Source organism: Ambystoma mexicanum, chromosome 2p (assembly GCF_040938575.1).
Source record: "Ambystoma mexicanum isolate Mex_15411 chromosome 2p, UKY_AmexF1_1, whole genome shotgun sequence".
In the NCBI taxonomy this organism is placed as follows: Eukaryota; Metazoa; Chordata; class Amphibia; order Caudata; family Ambystomatidae; genus Ambystoma; species Ambystoma mexicanum.
Genome location: NC_090923.1, coordinates 341,525,106 through 341,543,665, shown reverse-complemented (window position 1 = coordinate 341,543,665; position 18,560 = coordinate 341,525,106). Strand labels below are relative to the sequence as shown.

Below are 18,560 nucleotides of genomic sequence, written 5' to 3'. Positions count from 1 at the left end.
CTCTGGGCAACTCTCCAGACCATCGTTCTTCACCTGCAAAGCCATTACAAAAGGGGAAAGACCATATGCAAATCAGGCTTGGTCCCACCCCAAAAGGGGCAGTCCAGCCCGAACTGCTAGGTCACATCCCTTCTGCACGAGACCACAAGAATCTCAAACATATTTCAGCCTCATTGGGCCTCATCAGTGAGGAGTAGCTTGGGTCTCTAGGCCCAGCAGGTACATGACCTACGTCTCGACAGACCCATCACACTTGGGGTGACCACAGCAAAACAAAAGAGGTGATGGCTGGACGGTTTTGAATTAATCTGAACCCATGGCATTTATTTTATTTTATTTATTTGCATTTGTTAAGCGCGCTTGCAGCCCGTAAGGCATCGAGGCGCTGTTACAGAGGATACGCAAACTTAAGATTACAGACAGGTGCCAGGAGGGCTCTTAGTTACAGATTGGTAGGCATATATGCAGTGGACGATACAGGTTCAGGTTAAACAAAGAGTCTGGTTTTGATAGCCTTACGGAAGGCTAGGTTGCTCTGGGCAACCCTCCAGACCATCGTTCTTCGCCTGCCAAGCCATTACAAAAGGGGAAAGACCATATGTGAATCAGACTTGGTCCCACCCCAAAAGGGGCAGTCCAGCCCGAACTGCTAGGTCACATCCCTTCTGCACAAGACCACAAGCATCCCCAAACATGTTTCAGCCTCATTGGGCCTCACCAGGGAGGAGTAGCTTGGGTCTCTAGGCCCAGCAGGCACGGAACCACGTCTGGGCATACCCGTCCCAGTGGGGGGGAGTACAGAAAAACAAAAGAGGTGATGGCTGGAAGGTTTTTTAATTAATCTGAACCTCAGGCATTGCTCTGGGCAACACACCAGACCATCGTTCTTCGCCTGCCAATACATTACAAAAGGAGACAGACCATATGCAAATCAGGCTTGGTCCCACCCCAACAGGGGCCATCCAGCCCAAACTGCTTGGTCACATCCCTTCTGCATGAGACCACAAGCATCCCCAAACATGTTTCAGCCTCATTGGTTCTCATCGGTGAGGAGTAGCTTGGGTCTCTAGGCCCAGTAGGTTTGCCACTGTGAATCTCCCCACTGTTGTCATTTGCCACCCACTGTTGTATTTTACCACACTGGCATTTTGCTATCCAGAGTGTTCCCAATGTGGGTTTGTTACCTTGAATCTCCTCACGGTTATATTTTCCCACACTTGCATTTCGCTTTCCAGAATTTTGCAAATGTAGGTTTGCTACTTTAGTCTTGCCACTGGTGTGTTTTGCCACACTTGCATTTTGCCTCCCAAGTGTTCCCAGTTTAGGCTTGCTTCCTTGCATCCCGTCACAGTTATATTTTGCCACACTTGCATTTTGCTTTGCAGAGTGTTCCAAATGTAGGTTTGCTACTTTGAATCACGCCATATTTGAACTTTGCCACTCTTGCATTTTGCCTCTCGAATGTTCCCAATTTAAGTTTGCCGCTTTGAATATTGCCACGGTTTAATTTTGCCAGACTGGCATTTTGCTTCCCATTGTGTTCCAAACATAGGTTGGCCGCCACTGTGAATCCTGCCACTGTTGTATTTTACTGCTCTTCCATTTTGCTTAACTGAGTGTTCCCAATGTGGGTTTGTTACATTGAATCTCACAATGGTTATATTTTGCCACACTTAATTTTTTCGTTTTCCAGAGTGTTCCAAATGTAGGTTTGCTACTTTAGTCTCGCCACTGGTTTTTTGCCACACTTGCTTTCTGCATCCCTGGTGTTCCCAGTTTAGGTTTGCTACTTTAGTCTCGCCACTGGTTTTTTGCCACACTTGCTTTCTGCATCCCTGGTGTTCCCAGTTTAGGTTTGCTACTTTGAATCCCCCCACATTTATATTTTGCCACACTTGGATTTCGCTTTGCAGAGTGTTCCAAATGTAGGTTTGCTACTTTGAATCTCATCACTGGTGCATGTTGCCACACATGCATTTTGCTTCCCAGAGTGTTCCAAACATAGCTCTGCTACTTTGAATCTCGCCACTGTTGAAGTTTGCCACACTTACAGTTTGCCCTCCGAATGTTCCCAATTTAGGCTTGCTACTTTTACATTGCCACTGGTATATTTTTCCACGCTTGCATTTTGCCACCCAGTGTTCCAAATGTAGGTTTGCTACTTTGAGTCTTGCCACTGTTATATTTTGCCACACCTGCATTTTTCCTTGCGAGTGTTCCCAATGTGAGTTCACTACTTTGAAACTCACCACTGCGACATTCTGCCACACTTCCATTTTGTCTCCCAGAATCTTACCAGCGCAACTTTGCCACGTTTGATCTCTCCTCTGTGATGTTTTGCTGAACTCTCATTTCGCCTCTTGGAGGCTCTGCAGGGTCCGGGTTACTGCAGTAAAGTGCCTTGACCTCATTCATCCACCCCATGAGACCTGAATAAGTAACTTCCACCCTCTCACTAAGTTAGCATATCCACACTCCCAACCTCTCACTATGGCTAACAGCTCAAAAATTAGAGATTTCAATTGGCGCACCAGAAATGCCACCACCTCCCAATCTAGCAGTCATGCGAAGCAACGGCCAACCCCCCTTCCCGCAGAGACAACCCTCCCTCAGAACTCCTTCGATCATCCACCTTCCCTCACATAGGGTTGTCTTTCCAGCTCTCTCCCTCCCACCAGACCTACCCCACTTTTGACCACTTCACTTCCACTCCGCTAGCTTCACCTGCCCACCCGCACTTCAACCACCCCATTCAGATCCCTGCTTTGCATCTCTAAGCACCTTACGTGCAATCCTTGCCTCCACCCCCTGCTCAGCCACCCTCAAATCCTTACCCGCACTCCCCCACTTCTCTCAAAATACCTAGAATAGACCCTTCGCCTCCTGCATCATTCCTATCAAGCAAAACTCCTCCTACCTATCGACCAGATATATAAATAATTCACACCAACACCCTTGCCTCCTCCCCCGCACCCGAAAACATAGTGAAATTTCTCCTTAACCTGCTAAATGGCCCTCAAGGCTCACACACTATGCATTCCTCCCCACGCACCTGTAGGAGACTGTCACCGGACTCCCCCATCCCGACTAGAAATCCAACCCCATCACAGAGACCTTCGGACCCCTTCTCCCCCTCCAACATTATATAATCCACCTCCACTAACCTATGTCGCCCCCGCACCTGGCGCACTAACCCACCCCTCCCCCACATACACTCTCATCTCTTGTAGCCACATTACCATCCGACATCCAGAACTGTTCCACTATCTTAGCCCTCACCACACATCTGCCAATAACATGTAGGGCCTCTGTCTCCTCACCCTCTGTAGGAAACTAACTGCCTCCCCCTACGGACACAGCTCCCACACACACATCTCGAACCCGACACAGATTCCCACCTTCCCACTCTGCCACACCACAAGCCAACAGCCCCATCTCTCCTTCCAGCCTCCCCCCCCTTCATAGCCTCAATCACTGCATCGGCCATCACTCTCTTCCGCCTGTGCTTTGATCCAGCCCCATCCCTCGTGGTCACCCCTTCCCCTCTCCCAACACCCACCCAGAATGTACCCCCCCGACTACAAACCCTGACTAAAAATAGTTGCAATATATACAGCCAAATTTCATCATAATGCATGACATTCCCTTCATCACCAAAACCTGATTCTCCAAAGACTTCCTACTGACTGCACATGAAGCCTTCCCACTGGGTTACAAATAAGTTGTGCAAAACAGGGCCAGCAGGGCAGGCAGCATTGCCATACTTTACAAAGCCTCCCTATTCACCTTGTACTCTGACTAACAGTCCCTCAACAATGACTGCAAATCCCTCTTGGTTAAATGACTGCTCGTACCCTCTTATACTCAGAGCTTCTTGCTCGTCTTTCGAGCCCTGTGATCAAATAGAGGCTTTGCGGAATCCCCAAGTGACTCCATAGCAGCCATCATGGTCTCCCACCCCCACCTCAGAATATTAGGGGATTTCAACATCTGGTTTGACATGCCACATAACACAATGACTGTTAGGACTGATTTTGTATACTCTGGCCTGGTGGACAGATATATAGAAGGCCAACCTATATTGTGACAGGGACAACTCTGGGGAGCTGTAGCCAAACCAGTTCAGGTAGCAGTGACAGGTGGTCTAGGCAAAGATCTTCAGAGGCGGTGAGCTTGTAAAGGGTTCACGATGAGGTCACACAATGGGAGTCACAAATTACACTTAGACAGGATGTATGCAGTTATTATGTATTGGCCAAAACACACTATGAAAAATGACTACTGGCAAGTAGAGTTCATAACGCAGCACTAATAAACAATAGATAAATATATACAGTCACTTCTTACAGGGCAAAATAACCATCAGAAACTCCTGCAAAGGAAAGTTAGATTGGTATTATGCACTCAAGGTTCACAGAGATGATCCCTAATTAAAATTGTCCAGCCCTAAGTTGTCTGGGGCCTTTTGCCCAATAGTTCAAGTAAAAGTTACACTGACGTTATGAAGCAGGAAAAAATGCTGGTCGGGTCTTTGGGTCCAGTTAAGGGTTTTTATGGGTATGGTACAAGTAAAACTACCAAACGTAGCCCCAATGTTCAGAGGTCTTGCGCAAACAAGCAATGGCAATGCCAAAAGTGTTAGAATTAAGGTTGACTTATAATGGGAATATAGGGGTTGGTTAGAAGCTCTGTAACTTACCCTCCGTAAACCGATTCTTCCCCAGAATGGCAGGACAAAGAAGAGGGTCTGAGGTTGCTTTTCCTGCCAAAAATCACAAGTCCTTGATTCGCTGGGGTTGCAGGTTCGAGTTGATCTCCGGTTGGTGTCAAGGACTCCCAAATGAAGAATGCATTAGAACGTGATGCAGGACCCCTCTCAGGACTGGACTCGGGTAAGTTAAGCAATTTCGGATGGTGGTTACCACAGCACGGCGACACAAAGTGACTCAACAGCCGCAGTCGGACATTCCCTCCTAACTCGGGTCCCCTTGGTGCTAGGACGCAGACATTCTGCAGAGGTTAGCATCGTAGCACCACCTAAGGATCTCCCAAGTTCTAGTTCAAAACTTGGAACGGTGACGCCGGCAGCACGGTAGCCCCAAATCAAAGCAGGTTAGCCACAGGGCGGTTCCAGGGCACTTCCGAAGGCTTCCTTTGGCAGGGCACCGAGCAGATATCAGAAATGGATGGTCCCTCCACTCAAGGGGTTGCAGCTCCTTCGCAGGACTGCTAAAGATCACGATCAAGACAGGGCTCCTCCAGGACAGCAGCAGAAGTTGGTCACCAGGCCTCCTTCAGTCAGGTCTCAGGTTTCTTCGCGGGTCTCACAGCTGGATAGGATACTTGGCTCCTTCATGTTTCTCAAGGATCTTTGAAGAATGGGTGCAGGGGTCCACTTCTTATCCTATAGCAGGACTAGCCCACACACACACCCCAGCAGTGGTCCAATCAGGACCACTGGCGGGAACATTCATGCATACCACTCAGACACACCAAAACCAGTTTGTGGATTGGGACCAGACAGTCCCAGCACACATCCTGCCAGCAAACACACACAGCCCTCCAGTAGCCTGCCGAAAGCTTCTACTTCCCCGGGCACTGGAAGTCCTTATAAGGATTTCCTGGCCTGTCAGGCCAGGAAGAAGGCTAAAGGCATGCGAAAACTCTTGTGTCACTGCCATGTTTGACCAGTAGCCACAGTTAGTAGCCAAACACGGTAAGGCTAAATCTAAAAAATTCCCCAAAAGTGGGAAAAAGTCACTGTTGCCACTAGCTTATTCTTTTAGCAGACCTAGAGTAACCAAAAATCCTCTGAGTGTTAGTCTAGGGCAAAACAAAAATATACCCTATTGTACTGCAGTGTAGGCTGCATTTTACAATGACAAAAAAGATACCACAAGTGATACAAAATTAACCAAAACTAGTAACAGAGTAACACGACTAAGGGAAATAAGGTTTCCCAATACTGACAGCCTGAAGGACATGTCAGTTTCCCCATGACATATGAGCAAAAGCCAGTGTAGTGAAGCTACTGCACTGTGAGAAGTACAGGTCAGATTCAAAAATAAAAGCAAAGGGTTTGGGGGTCCCATAAAGATGGAAGGAAATGTGCAGTACAGAGGAATCTATCCTAACAATGACCGCTACTGGATACCTTTCATTTAACTCAGCTAGTCTTATGGCCAACCCACTCTGCTAGTCACACCCTAGATGCAATCTTCGATTCACCAGACCTCCTCACCACACTACTTCCACGCCTGCTCGTCTGGTCTGACCACCCTGCCATCCTCTTAACCCTCTCCTCTATGGACCCACCCGCTCATCTGGCAGCTCTGGGGCCACTAACCCAATCCTGCCTCTGCGCTGGGGCAAAGCAGGAGAGAAATGCTCCCTTACAATACAGGCAGCCTGCCATCATTTCCAATGGATCATTCTGGTCTGGGTAAGCTGTACACACCACCCCTCCATGGCCCATTGGGCAGATGTGGCAGTCAGGGTTCCAGCAGGAAGAGAAGGGGCTCCCGTGCATTTCTCTCCACCTGCTTGTTTTGTGGGCTCGAAGGTGCTGCTCCTCCATAATGGGTGAAATGGGTGGAGTTGCTCCAACCTTCTCCGCATTATGGACTAACCACCCCATATGGATTCTTATTTCCTCCCTGTACTCAGAACTCTTTCTTACCATGTTACCATTGAACATGTTGTATTGATGCACAATGTGCCTGAATGTGTCCCATTCTGACCTCTTGCAGGTGATGAGCAGGCATTACTGAAATTGAGCAGCCACTCCCATGCCTATGAAGAGGCAGATGCAAGAGGATGGCTTCCTGTGCATGAAGCTGCAATTCAGTTCAATAAGAACGTTCTTGAAATCACTCTCAAAGGTTGCTTTTCTGTCATTATTCACTTAATCTTTTTCAGGCCTGCGTTAACCCGAAAATGTAATTCTCACTTTCCTAATAAATTCCAGCTTCATGTCCCAGTGTGTGGGAGAGAACCACACTGAGTGGTGAGACACCGCTCTTCCTGGCCGTGGACCAATGCCAGCTAGAGAACGTTAACTTTCTACTTCACAATGGCTGCAACCCTGATTCTAAGAATGAAGATGGGGACTCTGCGTTAGTTACAGGTAATGCTGTATATTTTGATTGAAACTTTTTTTGGTGGTGTTCCTTAGAATATTGAATACTTGTATTTGTGGGATAAACTCTTGGGGCCTCATTACGACCCTGGCTCTAATGGGTTAACGGCGCTGTAAAAGGCTGCGGTGCCGTTAACCCATTAGCGCCTAATTACGAGGTCCCTTTGCGGGACCCGACCTTAACGGCTGGTCTAGACCAGCCGTTAAAGTAGGGGCCCGCAAAGGGACTCTCGAGGTAAGTACGGTACCGCAATTTGCGGTACCGTACTTACCGCCTTCCCCATTCCCATTATGCCCTATGGGGCGAAAATGGGAATGGGGAAGGGCCATGGCGGCATGGGGAATTACTGCCCCGCCAACCTTGGAATGGGGTGGTAACTCCCCATTCCGCCATGGCGGACTCCAGCATCGACCATGGCGCTAATAGCACCATGGTTTTCCACCAGAGTCCTAATGAGGGCCTTGGACTATAAAAATGTCACAAAAGCCTGAGACTCATGGATGAATAAGAGGCCAATATTTGGTTGGCTGATCTGTAAGTAGCATAGAGTGTTTGTTTTCAAATGTTTGCAGCGGCTAATGCTGAGAATTGATACACATAGGAAAAGCATGCAATAGGTAAATAGTGTATCATACCTGGAAGGAAAAGCACTCATTTGCGTCCCTGAGGGCTGTGGAATATTTCTTCTGAATGACTTTCAGAGCCTATATTAGTAAAGTGCACTACTGTGAATCTTACGCCTTCAATTTATCTCATTACAGATGCATTAGCATCATGCTTGGTTTCCCTCAAATTATGCAGTCATGGGTTATAACGACCCATATATGCATAGCTTAGGTAGCAAGGTTATTCTACAGGCATCATCCACTTTTAACGTCTGGTCAATTATGGTTGTAGATCATATGATATTTTACAAATAACGCATCATTATGAGTTAAAACCCTGCATCAGAATTCTGCATATTTCTTCCTTCGCCCAGACAGTAGTAGTCAAAATAATTCCTCCTCCCAGGATTTGAAAAGATTTTGGTCCAATTATGGAAGGCTTGCACTTGCGCAGCCTCTGGCATGGTAGCAGGCCAAGTCATACAAAGTGGACTGATTTTCTGAGAGCCTGCTGAGGATTTGTCCATGACATCTCTGCCTCCTCCATGAACGATATGTGGAGGCGAGTCAGATATGTATAACTATTTGGGAGTTATTAGATGACACAATGAGAGTGATTTTTGAATCAGTTCTGGATGGCAAGAAAAAGTTATTGTGTGTTTTTAGATGGTGTGGCTCACCCCGGTATATATGAAGCAAGACACAATTGGTATTGCGTTTTGGCCTGATGAAGGTTGCATCAACGAAAGGGCACTATTTGTGATGTTCTGCTTTGACAACCGAAACATGCGTCAACCTAAATCTGTTGGAATACTGATATACAGATAAAATCACCTGTATTAAAGGAAGGGAACAATATTGTGTGAAAAACAAATGTGGATAGTGATAGGTGTTACACTATCATGTTTGTAAAATCAAGAGAGATTGCTAATAGGGGAGTATGAGTATGAGTGAGTGATGGGATAATGGAATGTGAGCAGAAAATTATAAGTCAGTTGGAATAGATAGTACATGTCTTTTTATGATTTTTAAAACACGAAGAAACAAAGGTTCGATTCCCGGGTCCGCACTTAGAAACCTCTGGGTGTTTAAGCCGTTATAAATACGCAAATAAAACAAAAGCAATTACGCAACTAAAAAAAATAATTCCTGTAACAGCGGCTCGATGCCCGCTGGCTGTGTGAGAGCTTTAAAAATGCTAAATAATAAATAAATAAAACTAGCGCAGGCAGCAACATGAGTCATAAGACATGATGGCTTTTCATTAACTCGGTGTCCCCGGGGCCTAAGTGTATGAATACTCAGAGTTCCTTAACTACTAGATATACTCAGAGACCGAGCACCCAGCCCTCTCTTTTGCTTCACCAATTGTCTATGGGTTATAGCGTCCAGCTCGTGTCTTGGCAATCTCAGTGCTAGGGATAAAGTGTTCTTTCGTGATTAGAACTAATGAGGGCTGCAGTGCTGGTGGCACAAGGGCTTAAAATGTTCTTCTGCCATTTTGAAGTATGTCGTGGCTCTGCAGTGCAGTGCCATGTTCAATCACTGGATCAATGCTGGCCAGTGGCAGCAGCTTGGGACAGTGGATGAACACATTCATTCTGTTACAGTGACAGGACCCGTTATGAAAGGCTGCACTCATTCCCGTAGTCAACCAGGGCCAACATGCATGGTCTCTACAAAAGAGCTCGCTGGGCATAAACGGTTTAGGCAGTAGAAAAGAATGACTAACTTTTCACACAGAGGGATGCCTGGCTGGAGAGTCTGGCCAATACCTACTCCCAATCATAGAATATAAGACGGTTATGGGAAACGAAGAGGGGCTCGAGGCAATCCCCCATTCATGATTTTGATTTTGAATGTTTATAAAGCGCTCAAGATGGACTTAACCGTGTAAAGGCACAGCTGGAATACAAAAATATAGCACTGAAATGACACACAGAGGATGAATATATAGCTCTACTGACTAGCGAGAAAAGGAAAACAGCCCTCATATTGATCGTCCTGCTGCTATTTAAAAAGGAAGGTCTTAAGGGCCTTCCGAAACTGAGTAAGTGTCTGACAGCCCCTGATCTCCATAGGGAAATTGTTCCAGAGGCTGCGGCCGAGGACAGCAAATCTTCTGTCTTGGGCCGAAATCCTGATTGAAAACTGTCCAGCAGCAACTCCTTTTCTACAAATATTTGCAGCTGGGAGGAAACCACCTTTTCCAATATTTTTCCGCGCCACTGCATACCTGCACCCGGACGATAATTCTTTAGACAAGCCGGGTCCAGATTAGATTTTTTTAAATAAAGGTGTAAAAATCACATTTTTTAGCTTACTAGGGACCATCCCCCTGACTAACGATTTCTTTATAAAAGTGGTCATGAAAGGAGTCATATTTTGAGCTAAACGTCTGGCTGTGCAGGCAGGCAGGTAGAGTAAACAGGGAATTGTTGGTAGGTTTGAGATTTAGGATAAGTGCCTACAGCTGGCACATTGCACCGCCAGTGGGCATCCTCGGTCTCCAGAGACCAGTGTTAAACAGTGTGGGTGTTTGCCAGGGCTCAGCCCCAGAACCTATGTTTGATCCCTGGAACTTATTGTCTCAGTTTGATTATGAAGTGGTGTTTTGGCAACTTTATTGTTTCAACTGTTAGTCGTCGTAGTCAAATATCAAGCAACTAAAGTGCGCAGTGGCCAGGTTCTCTGCATCCTAGGCAAGCTCATTGTTAATGATGAACCTGATGATTCAGGTGGGCAGGGCAATGCTAGTCATCCATTTTCAGGGAGAATAATTAGATGGACAGTGGCAGTCAAACCTCCGTGCTTGTGGACGGGAAAGTGACCATTGCCAGCAGCACCAACACAGGGCAAAGGACAGAGAAAAGGTCAATGCCCAAGAGCAGTGCCTGTCATGAGTGAAAACCTCTACAGATGTATCTAGCTGCAGGGAGGTGCATAGTGCAGTTATGACTTTTCATGAATGTGCTCATCAATTTTCTAGACGAGGAAAGCACATTTGCTTTTTTTCTGTGTATAGATGGTCATCATGTTCCACTTGCCACTTATAGCGTCAGCGCCACATGTTAACAATGATGTGTTTTAAAAAGCACTTAAATATTTCCCTTATTTCAAGACACAACTAGCATTTTGAGCTATTTTGTGCTAGGTTTGTTGATATCTGTAAAATGCACATATGCATTGGGTAGTGTATCCATCTATCCCGATGGGCTGTTGAGAGTTACAGCCTTCGCCCCAAATATCCTGACATTGTGGGGAGCTGCCATGGGTAGTGGCAACAGTGGACTGGGAGCTGCCCGCCCCGGCATGCTAGAAAATATTGAGGCACATATCACTTATTTTTTTGCAAATTAAGCACTGCCAGAGCCCCTCTAAGCACAGAAAGAGGATTGGATATGACTTTGTATATTTCCCTTAAAGGTAAAAACCCAAACGATGCAGTAGGAGCAGTTATAACCCAATGGGTAAACAACATAATTACTACAAAGTGAAAGTGCACAGTAGGATTATTTTCACACCCCCAAAAAAATGAAGTTAGGGTACATCTGCATCTAAGTCTTCTCTCAGCTTCCTTAGACCTTTTCTCTTTCCCCACTAAAGTGGTTCTGCGTTTTTGGCAGCAAACAGTTACTCACAGCCTCAGACCTCTTTCTTGGCTTTTTACAGTGTCTTTATTGGCTTGTGTTGGACTCATCGGTATGTTGCAATGTTCATTCTGGACTTTCTGAATACTTCTCCACGCCAGCCCTGGTGTCCTGGGTTATCTATAAAGGGGTGGGTGGCAGACTATTGTCTCAGGCTGTCTGGGTTTCCTCTTTCACCACCACCTTAAGAGTTTCCACAGGGCACCAGCTCTTGGCCCGATTACTCTTTTGCTTGCCTTTTCCCCTTGGCCACTTCTCCACCTTCCTACTACTCCCCTCTTCCTCCTTTCTGGTGTTTCTGTTCCTCCCCTCTGGCTCTCTTAACTCTTCCTTAACTCCCTTCTCTCTCTCATTTTCTTCCTGACCTCTCCACTTTGCTTTATGCTCCCCCTCCATGGTTCTCAATCTCTTACTCCTTCCCACCTCTTTTGACCCTCTCTGTCTCTTCTCTACTACCTCCTCTTATCTCTTTTTCCTCCACTGTTTTCCTTCTCCCTTCTCCTCACTGTCTCTCTCCTTCATTTCTTCTACTCACATCTCTCCCACTCTCGCCAGTGTTCTCTCTCTCTCTCCCACCTCTGCGCTTCTTATTCTCTCCCGCATCTATGCTCTTTTCTCTTCCCTTCCTCCTCACAGCACCGGCATATTCTGCACCTCTCTCTCTATACACCTGACTCCCACATTTCCTTCTGTCCCTACCATTCTTTTATGCCTTTACGGGATCGGACACAGCATTAGCAATTTCATGGGTGCATTTAAGGCTGTGTGCTGTTGGAGTGTGTCTTGTGATTGAATAGTGTCCCTGTGGACCACAGTTTCACCAGGTACTAGTAATTGCCTAGCGGACCGCACTGAGGCTGTGTTAGCTGAGGTTATGATTCATCTTGTCCCCATCTTGGATTTATGCTATTGCAGGTTATAAGGGATGGCATCACACCCATTTTAAATCAGAGTAACACAGCACACCACCTTCTCTCACTCTCCTACTCCCTCTTCTCCCGATTAACCCAACCCCGCCCGCCTTCTTGTTTACAGATCTGCCAGAGCGCATGGGGAACAACTCCGTTGGTGACGGTGCGCAATATAAATAACTTTAACATTTAACAATTGAAGCCTCTGTCATATGTGGGACTCTGGGAGCCTGGTACATGGTCGGCTGAAACCGTGAACCTTTGTCTTTCATGCAACCAGCCTTCTCTGTCTGTGCTGTTGGTTTTGTGGAAACCCGCGGAAGCTGCTGTGTGAGCCGTGAGGTCCTCCTTCCAATTCTGCCTGTGTTTCACCTGAAATTACTTCTTTGTAGGCCTCCAAGTAGATTTCAGAATGGCAGGGCTTGCTTTTCATAAGAGGCTAGGGGTGCACTGGGGATCCTGTGGGGCCCCCATATACCTACCCCAGAAAATGCATCACCTGGCGGGTGGTGGTCATGCAACCACAGGGTCTCCCTAGTCCCATCCCTTAGCCTCAAGTGTGAAACGTCATCAAATACCCCAAAAGGAAGTGATAACGTGGGCTTCTTTGAAGCCCATATTGTCACCTCCTTCATGTATAAATCACAGAAGGGTCAATACTGGTCCTTGTGTTCATGGTACTGCAACATTGTTAAAGCTGTTGCTTTACCATATGCATAGCCATCCCCAAAACAGGTGTCCTATAAATATCTCATACAGTTTTTCAAGTGATTCTTCATTGTAATTCAATTTAGAATGGAACTTCATATTAAGAGGTACACTGAAAAGGAACATGGCTGTCATATATCTCTTAAGGTCTTGTAAATATTTAGTCATTTTATTTCCATTTTCACACAAGTGATCCTCGTTGTACCTATAATTTCCAGTGGATTGCGTCCTCCCCCAGATTCCTCATCTACATGGATGCACAAAATGAATTAATAGAAATTGCACAGCCCAACAAAACCACCATACCGCTCAAACATTTTACAAAGCATGTAGAAGCCCAAACTGAAAATAAGGTGACGACTGCAAACAAAAAAATCTAAGAGAAAAAGGATAAAGAAAACAATAAAAACCAAGTGGTTTCCCATTTAAACAGTTGAAAAACGATGTTAAGCACTCCATTTGCAGTGCTTGACCCGGAGGTAAACAAACTAGTGGAACCACAAAGAAAACAAACACATGGCCTATTTCCAAAAAGGAACCCAAATCATTCTCCACCTCTGATTCAAAATCAATAAGATGGCACTTTAAAGTCAAAGAGGTTATAACCAATCAATCAAACATAACAACTAAAAAACAAGAATCAACCAAAAACACACAAGAAAGTGCAAGTGCCTGGAAAGAAATCACGGATAATGATTTATGAATGGTTTCTGGTCGATACGACGAAAATATACATTTAGACATGGTCGACCCGCCAAACATGAATGAAGACAAAAGTCCTGAACAGGATAACATTTCTCCAAACAGGAAAACATGAGAACTCACACGCCCTGAACTAACTAGTGAAATTAGAACGCACACCAAGGACATCAAAAGTCAGGAGGGCAGAGACACACAGCCAGATAGCCCAAATACTGAACCAGGGGGCTTCTCAACCAAAACTAACAAGCCAATCAACACTTCAACCCCACATCAAAGAAGAACTAAAAGAGTGATAACAGAAGTGGATCTAAGCAAATCTACACTGAACATGGCTCCCTGAAAAAAATCTAAATTAACAAGACCGACCGACAAGCAGACCGCAGAACCGGAGCATTTTCAAAACAAAATACCTTCCAAACCAAGTCAAAGAAATCCATTGTTAAATCGCTCGAGGATCGACAGGCACCATGACTTATTATGCAGTAATACTTCCACAAGTAGTGACCTAGAATCCTCGTCTGAAGAAGTCTTCAACAGAACAAACCAACAAGAAGGTGCACCCGTTCCAAGACCACACAAATCATACAAAGAGGGCAAACACACACAAACAACCTCAATGTCAGACGGTTCCATGTAATTTCATGGCGGGATGTTTTTTCGCTGGGTTTTTTACCCCGAATATTTTATCGAAAAAACCCATCGAATTTTTTGTAAATTTTTTTTTGGGGGGGCTCCACCAACCCCCATCCGCTTTCAGTTTATATCTATTGCCAAAAACCCACATCCCATATATATACATTTTTAACCCCCCCCCAAAAAATGAGATGGTTTTTTTTCGATAAAAAATGTGTGGTAAAAAACCCTGTGAAAAAACGTCCCGCGATGAAATGACGTTGTACCTGGTGGACATCGTCCAGATGCAGAAAGAAGAAAACATTAATCTGCAGGCCGTTATTAGTTCAATGATGACCATAACATTGGCTCCCTACCTCAAGTTATATGAAACATTGCATGAGAACTACAAAGACCAAACCACACTACTGGCCTTAATGCAAACAAAATTAGCATTCATTGAGACCTACATAGAAACCACAAAATAACGAGAGCCAGAGAAAAAGAATCGGAAAACGTTATCATCAAGACCCTCATCGCCTTGATCGTAGAAGCATGCGACGATAAGCAAGCATTCTTAAGCTGTTTCAGTGACACAGTGAACTTGCTGAAAACTCAAACAACTGGATGCATGACCAGCACATCGGACGCGTGCCCAACCAAAGATCTAAACCTCATTGGAAATAAGCCTGATGGAGAAAGTCCTACTAGAGGTTGTTTTAAGGATTCCATTACCACATGCGTCCTCGACACAACAAAATCAACCAACGAAAACACGACAAAAAACGACACAGATAATTCTTGACGAAGAAACTGGAGTAACGGCCACAAATACAGATGATGCCCATGTGCAGCCTCCAAAACAAAACAAAGATATGTTTTCCATCTTTGATCAGGAAGCACAACATGGAATGTCTGGAAAAGAACTAGGAGCAAGGAAAACAACTTCAGAAGGACAATTAAAAAAACCTAAAAACTTAGCAAAGGTAAAAATAACAAACACGGGCACAAGAAACTTTATTCGAAACCTAAAGCCTTTGCAGGTTCCCACACCAAATCAAAAACAACTGAAACAACCACCAAATAACACAAATTAAGACTCAGCTTCAATGCAACCAAAAAATCAGAGGCAATTTATACAAAAAGTCATAGAACTAGAGCAGAGGGACGAGGATCTCTCAGAAAATTAGCAAGAAAGACTGTCCATAATATCAGTATATGACGATGAAAGCTTCACAGACATGGAAGGTGACAAGTCTGATGAACCAGTTGAGGAAACGGCAAGTCCAGAAAAGGAGACTCGCAACTTCCCTACTTTACAGCAAAAACGTGAACAACTAGTCGCGAAAAACAAAACTGCAAACAAGCAAGCCAAGGTGCTTGATTCCTTAATCGATCATTCAAAGCAACAATGCTTATTTAAACCGAAAACAAGCAGTGACGTGGAACTCGAGTCTGGGACAAACAACTGCACCGCCTCCACGCTCAAACTAAAAATCTAACTATTCAGAACAAGCTACAAAAAAGAAGCATCTAACATCTATAAATTATCTTTAGAACAGTTCTAAAGGCCAAAGATGGACTCATTATGAACCGGTCCAATCAAATGAGATTGATGCACAACATTTCCCCAACTCGGTGTGGTGGAACCGAGAGACATACAAATGGTGTCCTTCCCAAATGAAGCAGAAACAGATCATATCCATTTGCATCTGACAACCAAATCCACCTCAAACCTACTCTTATCAGCTATTGAGGAGTTGTGTGTCCTGGGTTTTGATTTAAAACCTTTCTCCTCGTTGGAAAGCTATAGCAAGCACAAGGTACAACCAGATAAAAACAGGCAAATGCATGAAGAGCACGCAGCACAAAATAACAACGAGGATGAACTGAACTATAGACCAATCAGATTCTCTCCAACTGTACTGAGGGGCCCGCATGCACTAAAGATTATGGTTAAAGGCAATACAGATGAAAAGCCACCTGAAGATGGCTCAGCTTGCTCGGAAAGAAGACCCGAAAAGCAAACGTCCTGGAACTGGCTCGCAAATACCCTATCATCGGCAAACCAAGATTAGGCCGAATATCAGAAAACTCGAAAAGTGTTCTTGATAGCCTCATGGAACTCAAGAGGCTTCAAACATCTGTTTGTAAATATTGACTGGGATCTAATGACAGCCAAAGTTATTTGCATTCAAGAATGCTGGCTACAGGAAACCCCAATGCTTGACGGATACACCTGCTGCTTGAACAAAGCAGTTAAAGGAGCAGCAAGGAGACCTTCGGCTGAGCTTCTCACCATCATCAAAAACATAAAAAATGGAAAACTGGTGAAAACTATGCACCCGTCATCTCTCATACAAATACCAGTCTTACAGTATGATCTGCTGGAAACAAATATCACACAAATAATAATTAATCTGTATTGGAACAGCAAAGCAAAAGCTGGAGCAAACTTTGTAACTACGGTTACTAAATTCATCGATGACCTAAGAGCAGAGTATGAAAGTCCAACTCTCTTTATTTGTGGTGACCTGAATATAGACTGTCACAAAACATTGAGTACCAAAGGTTCGCCACAACGTAACACCCACAAAAATTCCAGGATGCAGATATGGTTACAAGAAATGAAAACAAGAAATCTACAAATGCAAACGGCAACATAGAAGGTGATCGCGAAGGAGCCATCACTTGGACGTCCTTCAATCCCAAAGCAACTTTAGATTACTTTTTTGTGGATGAACCAACACATGCCAAAATCATATCATTAAAGATCCTAGAAACAACTAAAAGTGACCACAAACCCTTAATCCTAGCTTGTGTTGAAGACCACAGCCAAAAACTTGGCAAAAATGATTTTGAAGTGTGGCCACATAAGATCAACGCAAACCAAGGTCTAAATCGATTGAGACTAACAGTAAAGAACATACCACACCTAACTATGGAAATTAAAAAATGGCAAGAAGACAAGAACATCAACGTGGAATACGAAACGTGTTTAACACTGTTTCGAGATGCTAAGACTCAACAAACAAACAAAGCTAGAGTCACAAGACTACATCGCTATGACATTAATCTGCATGCAATGGAAAAACAGCTAGCAAAGGATCTACGAACAGTAAGAAAAGAAAACACACTAAAAACCAAGAAAAGTGAATTGGAAAAAAAACTCAAGGCAACATAACATATCGTCATTGGGCAAAAACATACAGAGCGACCCTATACCAAAAGGATTCTGTACAAATGCTAATGGCATTGGAAACCAAAAATGAAAATATTTTATGGACCCTGATAAACAAAGAGCAAAATGTACAAAGCTTTAATCAACTGAATCCAATTACTGAATCTAAATAGTCTGCTCACTTCGAAAACATCTACCACTCAAACACCACCAGTAAATCTTTGTGGATGCAAAAAGAGCTATACATTTGAACAAAAATTAAATTCTACCTTTGATTAAAAAAAGCAGTGCATCCCGGGCTCCGGGGCCAGAAGGATTAACCAACTGCCTACTAAAACAAGTGCCGGAATTATGGTCCGAGATGTGCAACACTCTTTTCAAAATAATAAACCTCAACAAACAAATCCCCCCTTCATGGAAGCGAGCAGTGGTGATGCCCATCTTCAAGAGAGGAGATCGAAAATTACCAGAAAATGGTCGTCCAATATCGTTACTGGATGTGCTGGGTAAAGTATACGCAGTTATCCTGCTCAAAAGATTGAAGGAATGGATATCATCTAGCAAAAACTATAATCATAGACGAGCTGGCTTTGTCGATAACGTAGATTGCGGACTAAACCTGCTAATTCTAAACCTATTGAAAATACAGACCATAAAGGAAAATAAAACACTATTCCTAGCATGCATTGACATGGCAATGGCTTTTCAACAGAGTTGACAGACAAATGTTATGGGAAAAACTTGAGAGCAAGGGCTGCCCAAAGGACCTTTTGACAGACATTATTAGTCTACACACTGACACTGCAGGTGTGACTAAATCAAGCTGGGTCATTGAGCAGAGCCATTCACACCACAAGAGGCCTAAAACAAGGGTGTCCCCTTGCCTTGATCATGTACAATTGGACAGAATGGAACCCCAAAGATCATGCTCGCCATGTTTAGGAGGAAGACCAATAGGCCATCTACTTTATGCAGATGACCTCATTTTATTGGATACCACTTCCATCGGCTTAAAACGCAAGCCAGACGCATTACAAAAACTGGTGAATGAA

General features: G+C 44.6%; 1 protein-coding gene across 1 annotated transcript in view; it reads left to right on the top strand.

Annotated features, from left to right (window-relative positions):
- Nucleotides 1-18,560, top strand: part of ASB14 (ankyrin repeat and SOCS box containing 14) — a 453,165-nt gene that overhangs the window by 143,379 nt on the left and 291,226 nt on the right. Inside the window, exons 4-5 of the mRNA XM_069643678.1 lie at nucleotides 6,750-6,881; nucleotides 6,968-7,126. Coding sequence (XP_069499779.1) covers nucleotides 6,750-6,881; nucleotides 6,968-7,126 — 291 coding nt within the window. The remainder of the gene's footprint in view (nucleotides 1-6,749; nucleotides 6,882-6,967; nucleotides 7,127-18,560) is intronic.